We start from the raw sequence: 23781 nt of genomic DNA on the forward strand, positions 1-23781 counted from the left end.
AAAAAATTTTACAAATGCTTTTTGTTCGTATATAATCTGACCTTAAAAGAAAATTATTTAATCGTTTTAATCAAAAAGCCGACAGCTATCGTGACTTCCAAATGACATACTTTTCTGAAAGCAACTGGTCATTGTCTAATCAAATCCGGTGAATAGATTCAGGTATGATCGCATTAAAATCCTTGGGTCATTTTGGGATTTGCCTCAATGGACTCGACATCAGCTTCAGTAAAGCCTTCTGGTGGTGTTGATGGATTGAAAAATTCAACCCTTTTTTTGTGAACAAACAAAGATAAACCTACATACATGACCCGTATTTTACATTCCCGTAAATTTGGCCGTCTCGACATTTCTGTGTGTGTCCAGTTTTTTTCCCCCAATTTTCAATGGATCTTGAATTTCTATTTTATACTGAAATCAAAGATTGAGATTTTTTTTTTATATGATGATATAATTATCACTCTATACCTATATATATAATTGTAATTACAGATAAGTATTTTAATCATATAATTATTATTTCAATCATATAATTATTATTTCAATCATATAATTATTATTTCAATCATATAATTATTATTTCAATCATATAATTATTATTTCAATCATAATTATAGATAATTATTATTAATCATAATTGCCATAATCAATTATAGTCAAATAAATATATTGGTTGTTTCACACACACATATAATGTATGTTCGGTTTTTTTTTATGAATTACATTTTAATCAAGTGGGAGTTGCAATAGACCATTGGTGAATTTCCTACCATTGGTGATTTTTTCAGCAATTTTAATATTGGCAACTATACTCACCTTTGACAACATTTTTGGCTTAGCCCAATTAGCAACTCTACTTTTCTGATAATTTTTTGGCTAAAATTAGCAGCTTTCCATCTCTTTGGCAATTTTTTTGCCTATAATTGGCAACTTTAGTTTACTTACTTATTTTCTTTTGGAGATAATATAATTCTGCGATGGCCCGTATGGATCCGTATGATTTCCTCGTACTTTTATGAAGGAAATATGGTCACAAAATATATTTCCTTTATAAAAGTAACAGAAGCAAGGAACAAAAAGTATCAAGGCTGGTTAACGGCTGGCCAATTAACTACTTATACTTCCTTTTTTCGGTGGAATACCTTTCGTTAGGGTTACCAGGTTCGAAAACTGAGAAAGAAGAACGCTTGCGAGGGCGCAGTTGTTAACGTAACTTTCCCCAATTTCCACAATACAGATGGCGCCACTGCAGTAACAAAAATACCCCACCCACCAACACGATTATTTTTCCCAACTAAAACAGAACCGAGAAAAAAAACTATAATAAATAAATAAAAAATAATAAAAGAACAATAACCATGGGTGGAGATACGGGGGGGGGGGCATTGCCCCTCCCCCAGAGTCAAACATGGAGTCGACTGATTTAATGTATATATGTATAGATGAATTGACATCATCATCGTGCCCCCCCAGCAATAATGACCTTGCCCCCCCCCCCAGACTTCCAAGTCAATCTCCGCCTATGACAATAACGATACGTCTTCCCTCGCTTTTAATGAATTTTTCAATCTGGTCAGTTTAATTACTTTGACTGAAGCAGGGCAAAAGGATTTGTCTCACCCTCAGGTTTTTTTTTCGGGAGAACACCCGAAAGTAACACCTGCCACCTCACTTCAGTACACGGCATTAGCTGTTGGGTGAGCAAGCAATCGTATTCCCAAAAAGTACGTGGCGGTTTTGTTTTTAAAGAGCTGTTTTTCGGACTGTCTTTTTCATATTGTCCTTGAGCAAGCTGTGCCATGGTTAAAGTAGTATCTGTCGTACTTGGAGGCAACTTAGGTTCTTATTCTCAAAAATTGTCGATGGTGATTGGTCAAAGTGTGTAAAAATTGGGTAGGAAATAAGATATATATTTAAATTATTCAGAGTGAAGAAAAAAATTCTTTAGGAAAAATACAAAAAATAATTCCGGAAACCTGAGAAGGAAGACAAAGGGGTGAATTTTCTAAAACGTGGAAGGGCACTTGAGAGAACATCAAAAAAGGAGGACGTCTGGTAACCCTACCTTTCGTGGGCCGGAGATTGTGCAACATAATGCCAAACAACACTATGGAATTGTTTCCCAGTCTCAGTAGAATATTCGTGCAAGTTACCGCAACGATTTCCGCAGGAAAAACGATCTTGTAAATTTCATAATGCGAATAAAAAAATGCGAAATTTTCCGTTGGATACTCGTGAATGACTTTTGCAAGGTCCTTATGACGTCACCTTCATAAAAAGAGAGAATCATACAACCATTATATGAGATGCCATTTATGTTTGTCACCGCTGTCGATTGTGAGGTGGGAACTGAAATGTGCTAATGACTAATAACATTTTCACGCTGCCGTACATTTTTTTTTACATAATCAACGGATCTTGTGAGTATGGGTGAAGCAAGAAGAAAAAAATAAACGCTATAGACAGTTTTGCGGGTAAAATGAATTTTTTTCTTCTTTCCAAGATGATCATTTATACGCAAGTGGAATAGAAAGAAAGAGAGCAAAGAAAAAACAGAGAAGCTTACGACAGCTTCCTTCTCAAAACGGCTGTAATTAAAGAAAACAAAACTGCAATTTTCTTGTGTGAGTGTTTTATGAGGCATTCGTGAGAAGAAAAAAAACGGAATGACATCCAGAAACAGATGTTGACATTCGCGTAAAAGAACGAAAGGAAAAAAAAACCAGTTAATTTGTTCCGACTGAACATTCACACGTTTCTGGCGAAAGGGAACAAAAAATCACAATAAAACAGCGAAACTAATGCCTGTTCGCGTGGCAACATTTACTTTTCTGGATGCTTGAAACTTGCTCGGAAAAATGTATATCCGGTAATAATTATACAGTCAACTCTGAACGGTTTACGAACAAAAAAAAAATGATTTGGTTTACAAACAGTCGCATATTCCCGGGAATGGGGGGGGGGGGGCTTAAGCGGGGGATATAGCCCAGGGTGGAGTTCGTATAGGCGACAAATTGGAGTGATAAGTGACCAAGAAAATGAGTAGAATGAGAGAAATGCGGCAAAATTTGCATAGCTTACCACAGTGGTGCTGGGTGCACCCAGGAAGCATGAGAAGAAATATATCATACTCAAGCTTCCTTGAGCTCATAATATGAAGCTCTGTATATTTTTTTTCTACTATTGTATTTTTAACATTTTTTTCATTGTCTTTTTTCGTCCAACATGTTTTTGAGAAGGCAGGCGTTGGGGAACAAGGGTTGGCATTTTTAATGCGTTCAGGCATAGCCACCCTTCAGGAACGCCTACACTTTTCGAACCATGCATGGGGTTCCCCCTGATGAAGACCCACTGCATAGGTCTATTTCACTCTCATGAAATTCAATTTTTTTCTTTAATAATTCTTTTTTGTATACACATATTATTTTGAAAGAACAAGTGAGCAGCACTAACGCTTTTGTCATTCAAAAGATATTTTTTCACTACCTCTTCATTTTTTATCTTCATTTCTCTTGTATTTTTATCCTATATATATACATGTATATAAATTACTCAAAAAGTTTAATACGCGTAAAAGCACAACGTTGGTAGACTCCATCTGTAATATTGTCTCGCGATTTGACAAAAGTTGTAGGCCTACTTGTGGCAACATCTCTCGATAGGAGTACGACACGTTGTTTTAGTTCTTTTTACGGTCCAGTAGATTGTATTGCTATAGCATCATATTTACTAGCACTAGGATAAAATATCCTAAATTGTTTGAGGATTTTCTCGGCGATAGATAGCTGGGTCTCTGCTGCTATAAATATGGGTTCATGGCCGAATCCAAGACTTCCGTGGGTCCACGGCTAAAAATGTGGGTTCATGGCAGACACCAATCTTTCAGGAGGTTCACGACTAAAAGTATTTGAGAACTGCTGGCCTACCGTAAGTCCTCCTCTGAACAGAAAGTGAGGAACTAGGTCAGTCACCAAAGATGTCGGAAGTCAAAAATTATTGATGTTGCTCGAGAGGTTTGCACCTAAAAGTTGCGTTTTGATATATTTCATGACCATACGTTCTGATTTCAACAGAAATGTCCCGTTTTAGTCAAATTGTCCCTCGTTTTAGTCAAATTGTTCGTCTCCCGAACTGGCAACTTTCTTTCTTGAGCTCTCCTCTTCGTTTCATTATAGAAATGATAGATAATTTAACCCTTTCTTCTTAGAGGAGATACCTGAAGGGTTTCCACAACCACCATTCCTCCAACAGATGTCCTTAAGATTCAATGCATATTAGGGTTCTCCATCTGAATAATTTACCAATATTCGAAAAATTACATCTGTCATTCCATTGAAACCAGAAATATCATCGACCAAATAGGATTCACATATCGGAAAGAAAACGCCCTCACGATATACTTGTACTCCCTTTTGAACCACGAAGTAATAGATATGTGGGCTCCACAAGGGTGGGCTGACGAAGCTCCAGCCCTAAGACCAGGGCCGTCTTAAGAGCGTCATGGGCCGCAGGACCAAGGCCTATGATTTTTGAGGCCTTACCTGACAAATTTTTGAAAAATTCAACTACTTTTCATTTTTCTGAGGCCTCTTTTCTCTTGAGAGCCCCGGGCCGTGACCAGGTGAGCCCCATGCGTTAATCCGGAACTGCCTGGGGGCCCTGGATGATTATCATTATTTTTCCTTTTTTTATGCTATAAATTCCTTATAGAAGTGTCCGTGAAAAGTCTGGATTAGATTATATCTCAGCCTAGGTGCTCTGCTCCAGAATGTGTGTGTGTGGATGGGGGGGGGGGGTGATTATAGATTCATAAACGCAAAGGAAATTTCAATAAGACGGAAGAAGGAGTGTGAATTTAAACAGAGAGAGTCAGTAATGCAGACCAAAGCGTATTAATAATCAACACCTTCGAATTCTGATCTCTCGTACAAATTAGAAGCCTCTGAACCCAAACCAATCGAGAGCGTCATGTCAACCAACAGCACCAGTAATCTCCCGAGGGATTACATCGTTCCCTTGCCTACCATCATCTGCAGGGGCGTGGGAAATGTTCTTAAAACAGTGGGTGCTCATCTTCAGCGATGTGTAGGAAATTTTCATTTCTAAATCAATTGTGAGGGTGTTCGGATCCATGCTACAAATTACCATGGATGCCGAGCACCTACAGCACCTCCGGCTCCGACGCCGCGGAATTTTATGTTCTTGACCACAAATAAAATCAGGGCCACACTCGTGTCAAGGCTGGTCCGATAGTCATAAGCAAATATTTTGCTTCCAATATTAGCCTTTACCTGATGCAAAGAAGAGGCGGCGGCATAGGCTGGCTACATACTGTCCCAGCTTGGCCCAATATTCCTTGGCGAATATTTGCTAAGAGCAAGAACAGAACCAGTTTTCCCAGAACACTCTTCGTGTTGTGACCATGAAGGTATTATTCAGTATCCCCATAATACCTCCATGGTTGTGACTTGGCGGCAGACAGATTGGAAGATGGAAGATCGTGAAGGAAGTCTGTACCTTTGACTTGGGTTAGAAGTTGGAAGGTACTCAGCCAGCCTTCGTCGGCGGAGATACGTGGGGGGCGGGTATACCCAGCGTCAATGAAAGAGGCGAATGTATGAATTGGCATGCCACCTTCAGCTTTTCATATCTACCCCCGCCTATTTCAGCCATCCAATACCTTCCAACCTACAACATTTGACGATCATTGGCAATAGTGGGAGCGGCCATACTACTTGCCCATGAAACGTATTGGGTCAGCCTAGACACGAGTGTGGCCATGGCTCTACCAAAATTTGTCAACTTTGCTATGTCTTTTGTATAGGGTCCACCTATATTGTTCTTTTGATGATTTCAGTGAAAGCTTTTTAATTTCAACAATTCTTCAATAATTATTCTTCTACTCCATTAATAGATGCATTTGACAGCGCAACCGCAGTGGATGGTCGTAAAAATAGTCCGAAAAAATTGAGAGGCTTTGAATACGAACGAAAATCTTGTAAGAATGGTCAGGTAAGAGTCATTACTGTATCTAGTTTAAGTTTTCTCCCCCTCCCCCATTTCCTCAGCAACACCCCTCCTCCCTTAATGAGTTGTGCTGGAAGCGTGAGTACCTTATAGTCTGATATGCACTGCGTATCTAGTGTTGTGCTTGATTTTTCAGAGCTGCCATCTATATTTAAGAAGTGAAATGAGTGAAGTGCAACAATTGGTTATTCATACCGTTTGTAGGCCTGTTGCTCTCTGTAGCGAGACTTTTTAACGGGAAGATCTGGTCGCATTCGCTCCTCGAAGTTGAGAACCACATAAAATAAATTTCAGCCGACCACTAGTGTGGCACTGATGGGGTTCAAACCCGGGACCTCACGATGCGAGTCCGTCACTATGATCACTCGACCACCACGACGACGGACATACTTCAAATTTAAAGAAACATTTATAAAAAAAAATTCAAAATTTCTGCTATTTAACTAAAAAGAAATGATATTCAAGTAAAAAAAATAATTTCTTGAAGAGCAGTGAAAGATGATTTATTAAAGTGGCTCGATCTGTTCAAGGGACGGACGCAAGTAGATTTTACGAAGAGCAATGACTGGGTACCAAGTAAAGATAATTAGGATAGAAAAGCCGCATTCCTCTGTAAGGAGTCGAACCACCAATCTCGCACTCAGGTGTTGCTAGTAATGAGCTACAGAGGTTTTCCAACCTAAGAACACTATTGTTCTTTAGGACTGAACGGCACTGCTCTGTAGACATCCTCCTAACTCAGCAACAGCGTGTAACGAAACTAGCACCTGGGGGCTAATTTTGTATGACATTAACATTCGTGGAAATTAAAAGGTTTAATGTGTGCCACAGCATTTTTTAAAAATTTGTTTACGAAAATATTCTTTATGCCTTTTCAAAAATGAAATTTTTTGGAAATTTTATCCCAATTTTCGATCTTGAAATTTTTTTTCCCCATGATTAAGAACAGAAATAATTTTTTTGTTGAAAATATAAAAAAAATTGTGTTTTTTCCCTTCAATTTTTTTTTTATCACATCGTACCATATTCCCCACATCCTGGAGCGGAGTCCCTAGGCTGAGATCTTCAGCTGGTCCCGTCAAGCCAAACTTTTTACGGGCTCTTCTAAAGTAAATTTATAGCATAAAGAATAAAAAAATGTTGATAATTGTCCCAGGCCCCTTGGGCTAGAGCCCTATCAGCCCCACCCTTGTGGGAAGGCATGTGTGCATGAGGATTTCAAAAACAATAACTACAAATGATTATTAATTAAAATAAATTGATAAATTTAAATTAACTAAAGCGTTAATAAATTGGAAATTTACACAAATTATACAAAGGACAATATGCTAAAAATTAATGCCCAAGTTATCACAAACACTAAAATGAAAATTTATAGTTGGTTCCTGAGTTGGAGGAGTAGTTACCCTTAGAATTTTGGAGAGGAGTTCAGTTTCCCTTCAAAGTTATTTTTCCGGACACACTGGACTACGGTTACCAGACATTCTTTTTTTTTATGTCATTTCAAGCGTCCTCCTACGTTTTAAAAAAATTAGATTTTTCGTCCTCCTTTACAGGTTTCAAGAATTTTTTTTCCTGAAGGAATTGGGTTTTTTTTTTCACTCTGTATATCTCGTTTTTTTTCTACTCCTTTTACACGCCGTCCCTTGACCAGTCGCTGTCGGAATTCCCAGAATATAGGAACCCAAGTTGCACCCAAGCAGAGCACGCTATTTTAACCATGAGTCAGCTTACTTCAGGATAATATGGAAAAGACAGTCCTAAAAACTGATCTGGAAGAATAAAACCGTAACATCCATTTCAAGAATACCAAGGTATGCATATAGAAACGTCCTCTCCACTTGTCAATACAAGATTCATCGAATCTGGTTGGCCTTTGTCATTCACGAGCTATTAGTTGATTGTGAAAAAGCAAAAAAATGATGATAATCGTCCCGGGCCCAAGGGCTGGAGCCCTGTCGGCCCCCCCTTTCATGTGGGGGCCATGGTGTTGCCTCTTCCATTGAAAAATGAAGAAACTATGTATAGCAAGCACAAACAACAAAATCTGAGTCCTATGACGAACTAGCCTCTGGCAAAGAAAAATGACGCTCTCAAAATTAAAAAAAAAGAGCCTCCTGAGGATAGAGAAGGAAAACTTCTCGCCTTGCTTCAGGCAAAGTAATAAAACTGACCAGACTGTGGGAACAATTAATTAACAGAGAGGGAATATGGATCGTTATTTGTTCTTCCTCTTTTTTTTTTTTTTGTCTTTTTTTTAGAAGTTCTGTTTCAGTTAGAATAGGGTTACCAGACGTCCACCTTTTTAATGTCATTTCAAGCGTCCACCTACTTTTCAGAAAATTCGTCCTTTTGTCCTGCTTTTCGGGTTTCAGGAATTGTTTTTCTTTCTTTTTTCCCACGTTGAATTATATCTCTTCATTGACATGAGTGGGTTTTTTTTCAACACACATTGGGTAACAGCCGTCGAGAAATTCACAGAATTATTTTCTGCTTTTTTCTAAGCCGTTAGTGGGGAATAATTACTGTTGTATCTGGTTTTATTGGTCAGAATAGTGGCGCCATCTAATGCGAAAATGGGGAAAAATGACGTTACACACGGACAGGCAGGGTCGTAACTAGGATTTTTGCCGCCCGACACACACACACTACAAATTTAAAATTCGATAATTGTATAACGATGTTCTTTGTTCCCGCCTAAAACTGCTGCCCCCCCCCCTAAATTTTGACGCCCGGGGCAGTTTCCCCCTTCACCCCCTCTAGTTACGGCCCTGCGCCGTAACCATTAAAAAACACTGAGCTATAAGTAAAGCTCAGTGTTAAAAAATGATTGGAACGACCAGGGATGGATGTTTGTTGTTGTTGTTTGTTTGTTTGTGTGTGTGTGTGTGTGTTTTTTTTTTTTTTTTTTGCTAGTATAGTGGCGGCATCTATTGTGGAAATTAGAAAAGTGACCTTACGGATTGTATTCGCGCAAGCGTCCTCCTTCCTCGGTTTCCGAATCGGGTAACCCTACCCTAGGCTAGATTATTGTTAAACTGCAATTGCTATGTTGTTTTATAGATAGCAGCACAAGTAAAAATATTTTAGCTACTTTTGAGGATGGATTTTTCAGCTGGAATTTTGTAAAGATCTGGTGGCAACTCTGACGCAAGTTATATCTTTTTGGTCAGCGCCGTCTCTATTTACATATCTCAGAAGAATCGCATTTAAAGGATTGATTTTTGTAGTTTTCCTTTTTGAATGAAACTATTAGAATATAGGGAATATTTTTTTAAATATAGAGTTCCTAAGAATAAAGACATGGCTTCGGAAATGATTATGAAGAATCATCAAGATATAATGTTGCCGAATTCGCCACTGCGCAAAAACTTCAATGACAGCTCGCCATACAATGGATGTTGCAAGTTCACCCGAGTCAACTGGAGCTGATTCACTGGACGATCACGTGCTTTATCTCAACCATGTGTTACTATTTGAGCATTATCCCGGAACTTCTCTTCTCAACAACGTGATTGTTGCAGTAATAAAATATTTGACAGTTCCTGTCAATAATTCATTCCGGTGTCAGTATAACGTTGTCCAGTTAGAATGATACAATCACGTTCTCTCGTGCGACTATGTTTACATATATCACTGAGTCAAATATCAAGTATGGATTTTATTTTTACATCTTTGAATGAAATTATGAAATAATATATGAATCATGAGATAAGAATATTTTTTGTAGAGATAGAGTTCCTAAAAGCAAAGCTATGGCATCAGATGATTATGATGAAGACATAATATTGCCCAATTCGCCACTTTACGACTATTTCAATGACAATTTGCCTTCTTCCAGCAATATTGCAAGTTCACCAGATCATTCATCATCGAAAGTGCATGACCATCCCCGTGTTACTGTTCGAGTATTGGCTCAGAACTTTTCAATTTCCATCATGAACATGATAGTGCGAGTGATAAAATATTTCACGGTTCCTGTCTATAATTTGTTCCGGTGTCAGCATAATGGTGTCCAGTTGAAATATTATAATCACGTTCTAAACATGTTGACGTCCAAAGACATCATGATACCCGAGGACATGGCATTTTTGAAAGCCTTTTCGATGGAGCTCCCTAGCACCAGTGTCATGTGTGTGACTAACATCTTGTTGTGGTTCTCCCTGCCGTCTCTTGCGGTGGCAGTACTGCTAGCGTTTTGTTTCTGTGGTAACAGTGATGATTACGAATTGGTGTTTAAGAACAATGTTTTGTGGGTCTTTGGTCGGAAAATAATATTCTTCGGAGCGTCCTTCGTACTCACTTTCTTTATTTCGTATCTAGCACTGTCAGTAAACCATCGTCTGAAGTTCCGTTCCCTTTCGAAGAAACTTGATCACTTGTGTTATACCTCAAAAGATATGATGGATTCTTTTAGGCAGTGTTTCAAGATTATTCAGGAAGCTGAACTCGTCGCGAGAGGTTTCTCGACTGCTACAGTTATCGGATCTGTTCAGAGACTTGAACTAGCAAAAGGTTTACCCGTTGCTTCGCCCGAAAGGCAGCTTCCAGCATTCCGCAAGATTGTATTCTTGTGGTCGAAGAATACCTTCATCCAGTACCGTAACTTCACCAAAGATCTCATTAAATGTTTCCCGCTGACTATAGATTGTGTTTCATGTTATTTTTCTACTATGAGCCTGAAAGAATTTGGAAAGCTGCTTGAACTGGATGTGAATTCGAGTAACGAGCGTGAACTGTTAGAGATTTCCGATAACCTTTCTCTTTCCGCTCTAAAATCTATCTATCAGCTTGCTCTTGTGCAAGTCTCAGAATTCATGAGGCGTTTTTGTCTAAGTTTATATGGGGAACTGGATCAGGATGCCGTAAATTATTGCTTAACGTTCCAAAGACTGGACTTTCTTATTCAAAGCATCGAAGAACTAACCTATCACGATACTCATATTTTGACAACCTTGAAAGAAAATATTAAATTTTTTCGAAGTGGTGAAGAGCTGGAAATCTCTAACATATCTCCTTCTAAGTATGACAAATATTCTGCACTTGGAAATTTTGGTTCCGAATTGCACAACTTTAATTTGCATGTGAAAGCAATTTTGAGAAAAGGCATTGCAATAGAAGAATTATTGTGCGAACGGAAAGCTTCCAAGTCAAGTGATGAAATGCACAAATTAACTAGTGAATTCAAAATATCTTTAGACGAGTTGAAGGAAGAGTTAGCTTCTTGTGAGAATTGTCTCCAAGATTGTTACAATTCTATAGATCTTTCTCAAAGTAAAAATCAGAAAAGCATGACTAACGTAATCGCTTCAGAAATACGTGCCGAACCTGACAGATCTCCAAGACATATACTGATAAAAGATGCTGACCCAGTTGTCGAGGATGAAGTTTTTGAAGCAGTAATAAAAGAGTCCGACATTAAAGATTACTCGAACGATTCTTGTGGTAATGGTGATAGCAGCAATACAAAGAGCGAACTCGAACAAAAAACATCTGCAAACTTGATGAAAGAACTAAAGACTGTTCTTGTGGTTAAAGCAAAAGAACATCGTGCCCGTGAAGAAAAAGCGTTAAAAGCCAAAGCAGTAAAAGACGGCTCCGTTCGAAATGATGACGAAGGAGAAATGGCCAAAGCAGCTGCCGATCCTATTCAGAATGATGAAGACACGCAATCTAATCAAGATATAGATGAAATTGAGTTAGTTTCAGGTCTCGACTTCGATAAGATTGTTCTGCCAAATGAACCGATGGACGGCACTGATGATCGAGAAACTCAAGGAAATTCCGAGCCATCATTTTCTTTTAATCCCATGGGATCCGGTGGTTTCGCTACATCAATCGCAGCTCTTGCAGCACAAAGACAGAAGAAATTTAATACAGAAACATGTACATTCGAGTGTGAAGCTGATTATATTTCAGAGGGAGAAGAAGACGGTGAACTCTGAAATTTTTCTGTCAGAAAAAAATGAAATCTCATTTCCACGATTTTAAACTCAGGAAAAGAATGTTATGAACATGAAAGACTTCGTTATGAGAATAATGTAACAAATATGTTTTGTTTTTTTTGCTGTAGAAATGCAAGTTAATGTTGTTATGAGTGATTGCTTACATTTGCTATATCTTTAAGGATTATTACCAAATTCATAGCTTGACAAATCCCAGGTGTCCATGGTGACTAAAACAAGACTTGAGAAATCTAAAAAAATGTTTAGCCACTAGCCAAATTCTTCAGGAGCCCAGCATGGTTTTTGCTCAAGAAAAGCAGCCCTAAATAAGGTGTTTACGACTTTTTCTGGAAATTAGAAGATTTTGTGACACCATCAGACTCTAATTAACAATCACACATAAAAAATTTTATATAGGCTCCAATGTCGATTTGCGGCATGGTAGCCCAGGTCAATAAGGTAGTACTCGCCTAAAGTACCGAAGGATGTGTAAAAGTGTCGAGAATTTGATACCCGGTTCATCCTTGTCAGAAAATTTCGTGACGCTGGGCTACAACAGAAATGGCAGCAAGACCACAGAAAAAGATTGCTACCACAGGGAGCCCCACACCAACCTCTCGGTGAGTATAAAAAAAGAAGGCTGCGCTGTTTGGAATCTACAATAAATTGTAGGTCCCAGTCTAATCCCTCTTGTGCATAAAATGACAGTGGTGCGATAAAAATGATCCAATGTCTATTTTCTACTGACCTTCCACCTGATTCCTGGGGACTTCAGGTTCCAGAGAAAAAAAAATTATTTAGGACCATTTTTCTTTGAACAAAAACCCATGCTTGGCTCCTAGTGGACAAAGAAATAGATATTGACGGCAAAAAAAATTTATATTTTCTATGCATGTGGTTACTAAATTTGAGGGAGTATAGCACAATTTTCAGAATTTTTTGTCCTTGTGTAAATATTGGTCACCAAGTCTCAAAAAAAAGTAAAATATCTGTGCGCTCATGATAAAGACCATGTGTTATTGCGACCATCCCATTATAATTTTTTGGTACGATATGTCCATTTTTATTCATTTATCTTGTATTATTTCTCATCAAATATAATGACTTACAAAGTTCTATTCAATCCAATACAACGTCTAAACTCAGCCCTGCCTCTTTTTTGCAGTAAAATGTACAAAACCTGAGGTTTTCATTTGCAAAAGTTGTGTTTGACCTTGGCATCGGAGAATTCTGTACATGTAACTAATTATTATGATTTTATTATTCTCCTACTTCACTCATTTTCACTGCAGCTTCTTACATTGTAACAAAGTTTAATAATATAATTTTTTTAATTCATCCAAATTATGATCTTAAGAAGAGAATGTTTCTCCCAAAATGTTTGATATAATGACCTCCAACTATAACGTCTATTTTCTGTGGAACAAGTGGGAGGTCATTATAATGAATGAGGACTGTATACAATTTATGTTTGTTATAATGATTCTTCCCTCTCCATCATTCCGTCGAATATGGACGTTATATCTAGAGGCGATTACATACGATGGCCACCCATCACATGGAAACATACAAGATATCATATCAGTCACTATAACACATGGTTGTTGTTATGAACATCAACCATAGTTTTGGCCATTCTTCTTCAAAAACTAATATTTTTGACTCTTTGGAAATTTGAGTCAAAATTCTTGATTCGTCAAGCCCTGACCAAAGTATTTGGTCCATTCACTCATTTGCTGAGATATAAGTATTATATAATTTTTTCAGATCAGTATCAGATAATTTACCATTAAATTATTATTTTATTTCTTTGTTACCTGTATATTTTCGATAATTTATTTCACCAAATTCTTAGACACATTAACATTCACATTTTGTGTTATAAAGATAATGAAGCCAACTATATGCAAGGCTTGACAAATCCCAGGCACCAGGTCACCATGGCGACTGAAAAATTGGGATTAGCACTGGAAGTCTCTTCTACATGTGTTTACTTAATTTAAGCCAGAACAACACATCATTTTTGGAATTCATATCAGTGTTTTTACCAACATGGAAAGTGGGTTGCTAAGTTCCAGAAAAATTGAAAGCAACATTATGTTTTTACTCGGTTTTCTAAAAAAAAGTTTTCTGGCACTTGGACTTTCTTATGATTTGTCAAGCCATGTTTATGTGTCACCATAGAGTTGGCTGTTTTGGTGCTTGGGTACAGGACCACTATTAACGCTGTGGGATGTACCCAGGGCCGTCTTAAGAGTATCATGGGCCCCCGGGCCAAGTGGTTTTTCTGAGGCCCTACTTGGTAAATCCTAGAAAATTTCAATCGGATCTCATTTTTGTGAGGCCCTCTTCTCTTGAGACCCCCGGGCCGTGCCCGGGTGGGCCCCATGTGTTAAGACGGCACTGGATGTACCACCTTTTCCTCTACTGAGAGTGTTTGGTTTGAAGTTAGGACTGGTTTCCTTCAAAGCCATATACAGGAGGAGGCATAAGAGGCCCATGTTCCTTAACTGCCGAGGAAATCTTACACGATCCGCTCCCCAGTGCCACCCTTTTGCTATCACAAAGAGTAAAGACATATATATATATACGTGGCAATTAATGCACAGACTACCTAAGGCATATATATATATATATACGTGGCAATTAATGCACAGACTACCTAAGGCATATATATATATATGCCCGTGGCAGTTAAGGGGTTAATTGATAAAAAATTTGAAAATGAAAGTTTTGTTTTTTCAATAGATTTCTGTCAATTTGAAATGCCACTTTTTGAAGAATAATCAGTCAAAATTTGTTACTAGTCAGATATAAGGACAACTGCCAATTCTTGCGGTATAAAAACCAGCAAAGCTGTATGTTGGAGTGTTTTGACAAGGAGTTAAGTATGTAAACTCATGGGCAGAGCAGACAGTTCCAGCCAGGTAGAGGGACACCTCAGAAAAATCACTTTTTCCGAGAGCCTGTGATGCTCTTAAGATGACTGTGGTCAGTAGTACCCAAAATTTCTGAAAAAATTCCTAGGACCCGACTTTCTCTCCCATCCACCATTGTGAAGCCTTGCCTTCCCAATGAAGATAAGATGTGCCACGCCCAATACTGCTTTGTTATCCACGAAGGGAAATACAAAATTCATGTAAAGTTTCTTTTCTGCATAAAAGTCTTAAGGACTAGATCCTTTGTTAAGGACAAAGAAGTCTTACACCGCCCCCCCCCCCCATGGTGCTGAATTTGTCCTTTGTTTTTTATTTGTCCGCTCTTTTATCAATGAAGAGAAGGTTAACCAGACTGATCAAGTAGTTATAGTACTTATAACTCTACTTGAGTAGGTCAAAGTATTGACAGTCAATTCCTTTTAAAATTTGTGCATCACTAAAATGCTACTCATTGCGGTAGAACAACTGTTGCAAATTTCTGCAAACAAAAGTGGAATTTCAAGAACAATTTCGCTTGTCATGAACCTACTTTATTTTCCAATGGGTGGAAGTAAAACTTATTTTGTATTTTTCTTTCCCTCCATCTAAATAAACTTTGACCTTTGAAAACAAAAAAATTTTAAGATTTAAAACATATTATTTTTTCCCCCAAGCGGACAATATCCAAGCTATTAGCAAAGCTTTGTTTTGCTGCTGTCTGTCATCTGTATGTTTTAAAATAATTCTTTCTAATTATTTTGTGACTTTGCTTACGTGTATACCTGCACCAGGTCTTTTCACTCCACTTTTCTTTAAATAATAGGCCCATATCATTTTACGGTACTTACAACCATAAGCAAAAAATGGTTGACCATTTTTTATAAATGGTTGACCATTTTTTATGCTGCTAAATGGTGTGATTTTGCACGAATGGTAGTGCTGCCACAACACATTCATACAATTTTCGCCTTGGTTATGTGGTAACCCCTAATGCTCTAACTCCAAAATGGTCAACAATAACATACATAGGTACTCGTTTTACTTATTATGCTGAATGAAACCCTTGAGAACAAGTGCCACATGATTCAACAGACAACAAAGTGGTGGGTACTATACAGTGTTTATTATATAATATCGCTCTAATTGCTATTTTTTGTACCTTAATTTTAATTCAATTACCTTGAATGATATTGAAGGCTTCGAGACATGCTGTTGACACTACCGATAGGTTAAGACGCTTACGATTACGTATGAAAGCCAGCTCTTATGATGCTTATATTGTGCCAACTGATGACGAACACCAAGTAAGTTTTTTCTGGTATTTGTGTTAAGTTTTTTTGTTGAAATCAAATCAGAATAAGTAACTATTGTTATTTTTAATCTTGTTTCAGAGTGAATATATTTCCAATCATGATAAAAGACGGGAGTTTATTACTGGATTCTCTGGATCAGCAGGTAATGGCGATCATGCCATCTTCCATTTGTTGTAATGCTGTTCTACTGCTCATCATCAATTCAAATTTTTTATCTATGAAGTTTCTCGTCAAAATCATCACATGGTTGTAAAAATGTGTTTTATTACCAATACAGTGGAATCTCCCATGTCAGACACTCCTTGTTAGTAGATTTTTCATTTACAGACACTTTTTAAAATTAAGTCAACAGCCTCAATGTATTAATAGACACTTCTCATTAGCGGACAATTTTCAGTCCCAGTGGTGTCTGTTATTGGGAGGTTCAACTGTATTAACCCTCGAGTGTATGGGTTGGGTCTGTGAGACTCATACACATGCATTTCTCTCATTTACAGACAAGTGGCAGGAAAAAGTTCTATGAGGGTGTCACCAATTTTATTTGGATTCATTTATCTACTGTACCAACTTCTGTCGCTGTAGCTATTTTTTTTCCGAACTGTTGGGAGATTTATGTGTATGACTCAACCTATATAGTGAAGCAAGATTTAATCACGCAGGTTTTTTCAAAATGAATACTATAAAAATTTGATTACAAATGTTTATACAGGTTGTCTTATAAATAGAGGTACAAACTTTTTTTAAGGGAAGGTACAGAATATCAAAAAGATTGAGAATTGCATAAGCACCCATTACCTGAAACATCATATGTTGCTTGGCGACACTGTTCATGACAGTTTTGGAAAGGAAGTATGTGATTTTTCCTCATTCGAGTGGTAGCTGACATAGGAGGAGCATGCAAGTGTATACAAACAGGCAGCTAGCAGAAAAAAAAAATAGGAAAAAGTACATGTGTGTGTGTGTTTCCCCTCTAGCACTACCATGAACAGTGCTATCTAGTGATATGCACTGACGTTTCTATTCATGGGTTCCTATGCAATTCTTTTGATGTTCTCTACCTCATCCTAAAGTTTTTACCTCTATTTATGGGCCAGCCATAATATGAATGGTACAAAATAGGAACCAGAGAAAAGCAAAAAAAATTATAGGACCTGTTTCCTCAATATTAATTGTCTCATAAGAAGACTGTCTATTTCAGCTTGTTTTCCCAATCATATTGGTTAAATATCTTTATACCGGTCAAAATGACTGCTATTGTTTGTTCTAGGTAGAACTAAGAAGCCTAGAACATTTATATTTTATGAATTTAAGAGCCTTAAGATGAGAAAAGTCATGGAATTTTAACACTGAGATAAACCATTTGGGTGTAATTGCGTGTCAAAGGAGCTCTATGGTCAAAATGACTGCTTGCGTCGTTCTAGTGTTAAAAAAATCATTTTGTTGTTTTTATCATTGAAGTTTCTGCCTTATTATGGTTTTATGAGTAGTCCAAAACTATTAATTTGAGGTTTACTATACGATAGTATAGTACATTCATTTTGTGCTCATATGGTAGCTAAAATAATGTATATATAATAATAAATGTGTCAATATTTTATGTAATAGCTAGATTGGTGTGTTTGATCTGTGAGACCTAGCCCATGCACTCATGGAACATTTTCTTAAGGGAATTATTTAATTGCAGGTGTTGCAGTAATTCTTCAGAATTCAGCTGCATTATGGACTGATGGACGATATTTCCTGCAGGCCGAATCACAGCTCGACTGCAACTGGTTTCTCATGAAAGATCGTCAGAAGAATGTCCCAACAGTCTCTGAATGGTTATCTCACAGTCTAGCTCCGGGTGCTCAAATCGGAATTGATCCCAAACTTATATCATATAAGAAGGTTTGTCGAATGAAAATTTTAGGGTAGTATTAAAAATGATTTAATAAAATGATTAATAAATTTAACAAATGATTTAATAAAATAAATATAAAGACAAAGTCTTCTTTTTTTCAGCATTCTAATGACAGATTTCTCTCTTCATTGATTTCAGTTTGTGGATTGGGATGCAAAGTTGAAGAGCGTAGCCTTGGATTTGGTTGGAAGTCCTAGTAATCTGATTGATGACATATGGAGTATTCCCCTTGGACGTGCTCCAGAATCACTGTCGTATATTTTCATTCATGATATCATTTATTCTGGTAATTTAATATGTAAAAAATAATTTCATTTCTTATGCGTATTGTTTATAATCCTAGGAGTGCTCATATGGCAAAACATTGTGCTGAACTTCCCTTGGCGACTCTGAGAGATACCGCACATTTTCTCTTAAATTTAAAAAAATCATGTCTCTTCAAACCATAGGTGCAGAAACTCGCGCCCAAGGGTCAATCTGGCATATTTGAGAATTAATTTTATCTGACCTTCAAAACAAGGGAAACACATAATTATTTCAAAATACCTTGTAGGACTTGAAGTTGCAGAAGCTTCTACAGGGAGACACAGGATATTCAGAAAACTACTCAGTCAGGCCCCCCCCCCCCACTCTTAAGTACAACCTTGATTTAAAAAAATGTGGCAAGGAAAGGGACATGCAAATTGTGGAGGCTTAGGGAAGCCACTACACCAAAAAATTTTAGTTTTAAGACCTGTTCTATAGGTATTTAATAACGACTAATGTAAATTGGTCATAAGTTAATGTCAAAGGTCATGCAGTTATCTGTCTAATATAATGAACTCTGATTTAAATCGTTCTTCGATTCAACAAAAAAAAAAAATGTCTCTTTGCATTGCATATATTTGTGTTAATATCAACCTAATACTTTTTTTTTAAATTTAAAAAAAAAGTTGTATCAGATCTCAATTTAACGAATAAAATGGTGGTTTTGTTCGATTGTATGCTGTAGTAAAGGTAAAAAATTTTGTCACTCCATGACGTGACCTAGTTACTTTATAAAGAGCCTAGAATTTTAAACATTAGCCATAACATATAGCATACCTTATGTTTTACCCCCATTGTTGATTTCAGGTAAGTCATATCAAGACAAAATTGAAGAACTGAGGACGAAGTTGCTTGAAAAAGAAGTCGATGGTATTATTATCACAAGTTTAGATGAAACAGCATGTATGCATATATTTATAATTATGTATAAAAGTAGAATTGTTAATGTCATTTGTATCATAGTATTTTTTTCAATGTATTCATTTAATTATTTATTATAACTTATTTTGCCATTACTTCAGGGCTTTTCAATCTTCGTGGTGATGACGTTCCTTATACTCCAGTTTTTAAAGCATATTCATTTGTTTCTCTGGATCATGTTAGGTACTTTTTGTTTTTCTCTTTCTTTTCAATCATTTTATTGTTTGATAATGCTTAATTTGCAGGAAGAAATTAAATTTTGACAGAAATAGATTGATTCTGTTGTTTTTAAGTAAGGTTTTGCTAAACTAGGTCGCCAGGTTTAGTTGGGTTAGTTTAAAAAGGAAGAATGGTGTCTCTATAACCATTGCATTAGTCAAGTGATCAACTTATTGGGTTTTAGACAGTGATATCAGTTGCCCATATTTAGTATGGACGTTTGTGTTTTGAATGTTCCATTTAGAAGTTGATATTAATCATTATATATAATAATATAAATATAAATGATATAAATGAATGGAAGAAATCTCGCATTGTCAAGGCTTTGTAATGTATATTTGTAAGATAAAGTCGACCCAGCTTAAACAGACATAATGGTTCTAGCACACAATATCTGATTAAGCAAGGTATTCGATCATTTGATTTTAACTATTCAGTTCCTGTTTAACATTGTTAGCATAGTTTGTGTATTTAAAACTGATGAAGGATCAATATTATATTATGGAATTGGACCATGACTTTTAGCATTTACAAGTGCATGCCCACATTTCAGTTACAAGTTTAATGGTGTCACTATCCCGGATGTAACTAGGATAACTGATCTGGGAATCCTTATTGATAAGCAGCTTAGGTTTTCTGAACATTGTTCAGCAGTGGTTAAAAAAGCATACAGAATGCTCGGTTTCATTCTCAAAAAAGGTCTTCATGTTCTCCCAAAGTGATCCTTCCACTTTTCTGGGGCTTAGTTCATCCTGAATTGGAGTATTGGAGGAGGTTTTGGAGGTTTAATCAGGTTTTGGAGACCATACCTACAAAGGAACATTGACTTAGTCGGGAGGGAGTGCAGAGAAAAGCCACACGCGCTCTTGACAGGACATAGAGCTTAAGCTAAGAAGAGAGACATTTTTTTTTGAATATGTTAACATTGGAAGAGTGCAGGTGTTAGGTGGCAGGGGGGGGGGGGGGAGATATGATCGAAGTGTTTAAAATTTTCAATGGGATGGATAAAATAGATCACAAGTTATTAAGCATGCATCACCAATCCACTGCTATGGGGTCATTCGAGTATTATGTTAGCATCATCGATGGGGGTGGTTCTGATTTGCTGACTTTTAATGAGGGGGGGGGGGGGGTTTGGATGATGCTTACGTCATCAACCACCCTTTATGAAAATATGAAATATTCTTAATAGCAACTTGTTCTTTGCGTCAAAAACGAAAAACCTTTCAAGGGTTTGTGGAAACCTGAACTAACATTTTCCCTATTGATAAGTTCCCTATGTGTCCGGGTCACTTAAGTGCGCTGGAACTGCATCACGTATTACTCAATGGATCCGTAATTATGCCACAGATCACATAAATAAGCTGAGAATGGGCCATGGTTAACTTGAGTGATGTAGAACTGCACTGGGTGCCGCTTAAGTGCTCTAAAACTGTGCCACATGTCACTCAAGGGCTCTCTAAATGTGCCACATGTCACTCAAGGGCTCTCTAAATGTGCCACATGTCACTCAAGGGCTCTCTCTAAATGTGCCACAAATTACTTAAGTGTTCTGGAATTGTGTCACAGATCAATTAAGTGATCTGGAATTGTGCAACAGGTCACTGAAGCAATCTGTAAGTGTGCCGCTTAGTTCATTTTTAAAAAATTATGTTTGAGGGGGCAAGCCACATCAGATAACCCCCAGGGCCATATTTGGTCCGCGGGCCAAGGGTTTCTCATATATGGCTTAGAGGGTGGGGTCGCAATGAATTTCTTAAAAATAAATTTTTTGAGTTCTTCAAATAGCAGAAATTAACAGAAATTGATCATAATAGCATATAAAGGTATTTTCTTAAATTTTAATTAAAAAAAATATTTTTGCATAAAAAAATAAATTTTTTATCGTGGGAAGGGGGGGGGCTCACGAGGCTCCCTCTTCCTGCATACGTCTCTGATCCCACAAATATGTGTTAGGAGGCAGGGGCCAGAGCTGAGAGAGCATCAGGAGAGACAGGGCAACAACTTTCTAATTGGGTTTTAGGGACAATAAAAAGTTAATTTTTTTATTTTAATAACTATACAACCCCTTGCAGTATGAACAACTTATCTGTGTTCTACATATTATTTAAATACTTTTTTTAGTTGGAAGTATGCCTCAAGGATCAGTGGTTCACCAGTAAAATGCAATATGCTCTGTTACCTATGCACCCTGTATATTCGACCACCACACTTTTATGGGCATCTTTTTTCATTGGACATTTTGTTTGTTGTTGCCTGTATATTAATATTTTAAAACTTACTGAAAGTATTATTCAGCAAGCTATAGATATTTTTACCCCATTGTATGCTTATTTTGAACAGTCTTCCAAGTGAAGAGATAGTACATTTTTTAACTAATGTGAGTGCTTTTTCTATACTTTCAGGTTGTATGTAAATCCTTTGAAATTAACTGATGATGTCAGAAAATATTTGAACCCTAAAACTTGTAATTCATCAACAGATTGTATTGTTGTAAGTCACAGAAAGTTTTTCTGACCAATTTTTATTTCCATGTGATATTAACTGTATTAAAAAAATTTTATTATGTGAATCATTGTTTTTTTTTTTTTTTTTAGTCTTCCAAAATTTTTAGCTTGAGCTTCGAGTTTAGCTCAATTTAATTTTGGTTAAAAATCATTCACAGGTTAAAGATTATAAAGAAGCTCTCTATGACATCAAAGAATTGTCTACTGAGATTCCAGGAAAGATATTGGTTTCATCACTTTCAAGCTATGGTGTTGTTTCTCTGATACCAGAAGTGAGATGATTCTTATAATTATTAAATTTATGAAAATAATATGTTGTGAAATATTTGAATCAACCACGTAGGCTGTAACTAGGATTTTAGGGTGGGGAGCAAACACAATTTTGCTGCCCATTCATTGTAAAAGTCAGTGGCTTTATCATTTTGATTTATAAAAATCAATTTTTTGTTGTATTTTTTGTTCCTCCCCCCCCCCCAAAAAAAAAATTGGCTGCCCCGTCCACCAAGATAAACAATTCAACACCACCATCTGAACAATAACATCACCATCTAAGCAGTATTTGTGTTTGTATTTGAATGTCCTCTAAAGATTATTGAAGTTTGTTATATCAAGTTTCAACTGTATATTCATTTTCTTTCTTTTTTTAGGAGCAGAGAAAAATTCATGATGGCCCATCTCTTGTCAGTATATTGAGATCTGTGAAAAATCCAACTGAAATTAAGGGGATGAAAAAAGCAAATGTACGTTCATTATTTATTTATAATGCAGTGAGAGAGAGATAGAGAAACCTCATTACAACGATACATGATATAACAATAAATCCCTCTACAATGATATTTTTTTAAATCTTGTTTGGAATTGCCTTTAGTCTTATGTTAAACTCCTGTCGATGCAATGATATCCTTTACTATGATAAATCCCTCTATAAAGATATTTTTTGAATAGATTGTAAAACTGCTATAACAATAATTTTTATATCTCATTCAGAATCACTTTTGATATATTTCAAAGTTTTTCACCAGTTTTTGTTCTTTCAAGGATGATTAATAACTAGTATTTTGCACTATCTACCCTCCAAAAGTGTTAATGAAGTTTCAGTGAAGCTACTTTCTGTGTATTACACAAAAGTAATACAAGGGAAGCTACTTTACATGGTGAAACAACCAACTGAATTTTATTCATCAAATAATCAATTACATTTGCAATCAATTTTTTGCTGCTGAATAAATGCTTATAAATGTATTTTATGGTGGTACTAACAATGAAAATCAAAAAACATGCCAAAAAACAACAGCATGAATTTGGCAGTGCCTGATAATAATGCTACCTGTTGATATATGTAACGATAATCCTTCTACAACAATATTTTTCTTGGTCCATGGTATCATTGTATCGGCGTTTCACTGTATAAAAATGTTTTTATTCTATTCAGCCAAAAAATTGTTGCTAATGAGAATATTTGTTTTCCGGTTTTAAATTTTTTTTTCATAGAACATGCAGATGGATGTGCCATATTGAAGATGGGAATTTTTTTTTCATAATTACTCATGTTTCGCCATCTCATTTCAGCTGAAAGACGCAGTTGCAATCACAGATTTTATAGCAAGGCTTGACCAGGAAGTAAATCGTGGCATTCATTGGGATGAAATAAAAGCTGCTAAAACACTATCTAAGTTTAGATCGTAAGTCTTCATACATTTACTAGAGAGAAACATTACCCTAAGA

The 23781-nt window shown here is 36.6% G+C and overlaps 2 protein-coding genes across 3 annotated transcripts in view; both read left to right on the plus strand.

Annotated features, from left to right (window-relative positions):
• Positions 1 to 23781, plus strand: part of LOC149077167 (xaa-Pro aminopeptidase ApepP-like) — a 51785-nt gene that overhangs the window by 11776 nt on the left and 16228 nt on the right. The window contains exons 2-12 of one of the 2 annotated variants that reach the window (XM_089244900.1): positions 5915 to 6012; positions 16087 to 16194; positions 16282 to 16345; positions 17888 to 18090; positions 18242 to 18389; positions 19217 to 19312; positions 19432 to 19513; positions 21955 to 22042; positions 22215 to 22328; positions 22704 to 22796; positions 23626 to 23738. In XM_089244900.1, the coding sequence (XP_089101026.1) occupies positions 5915 to 6012; positions 16087 to 16194; positions 16282 to 16345; positions 17888 to 18090; positions 18242 to 18389; positions 19217 to 19312; positions 19432 to 19513; positions 21955 to 22042; positions 22215 to 22328; positions 22704 to 22796; positions 23626 to 23738 (1207 nt within the window). The remainder of the gene's footprint in view (positions 1 to 5914; positions 6013 to 16086; positions 16195 to 16281; positions 16346 to 17887; positions 18091 to 18241; positions 18390 to 19216; positions 19313 to 19431; positions 19514 to 21954; positions 22043 to 22214; positions 22329 to 22703; positions 22797 to 23625; positions 23739 to 23781) is intronic. The other variant, XM_089244901.1, reaches the window with a different exon arrangement.
• On the plus strand, positions 9214 to 13788 carry LOC149077168 (vezatin-like). The gene has a single exon (XM_089244899.1). It carries the CDS (start codon positions 9783 to 9785, stop codon positions 11970 to 11972), a length of 2190 nt encoding a protein of 729 aa, XP_089101025.1. The 5' UTR covers positions 9214 to 9782; the 3' UTR covers positions 11973 to 13788.

This window comes from Pholcus phalangioides, unplaced genomic scaffold, assembly GCF_987345545.1.
Source record: "Pholcus phalangioides strain wild (caught in Gottingen) unplaced genomic scaffold, Ppha-v1.0 ptg000015l_1, whole genome shotgun sequence".
Classification (NCBI taxonomy): domain Eukaryota; kingdom Metazoa; phylum Arthropoda; class Arachnida; order Araneae; family Pholcidae; genus Pholcus; species Pholcus phalangioides.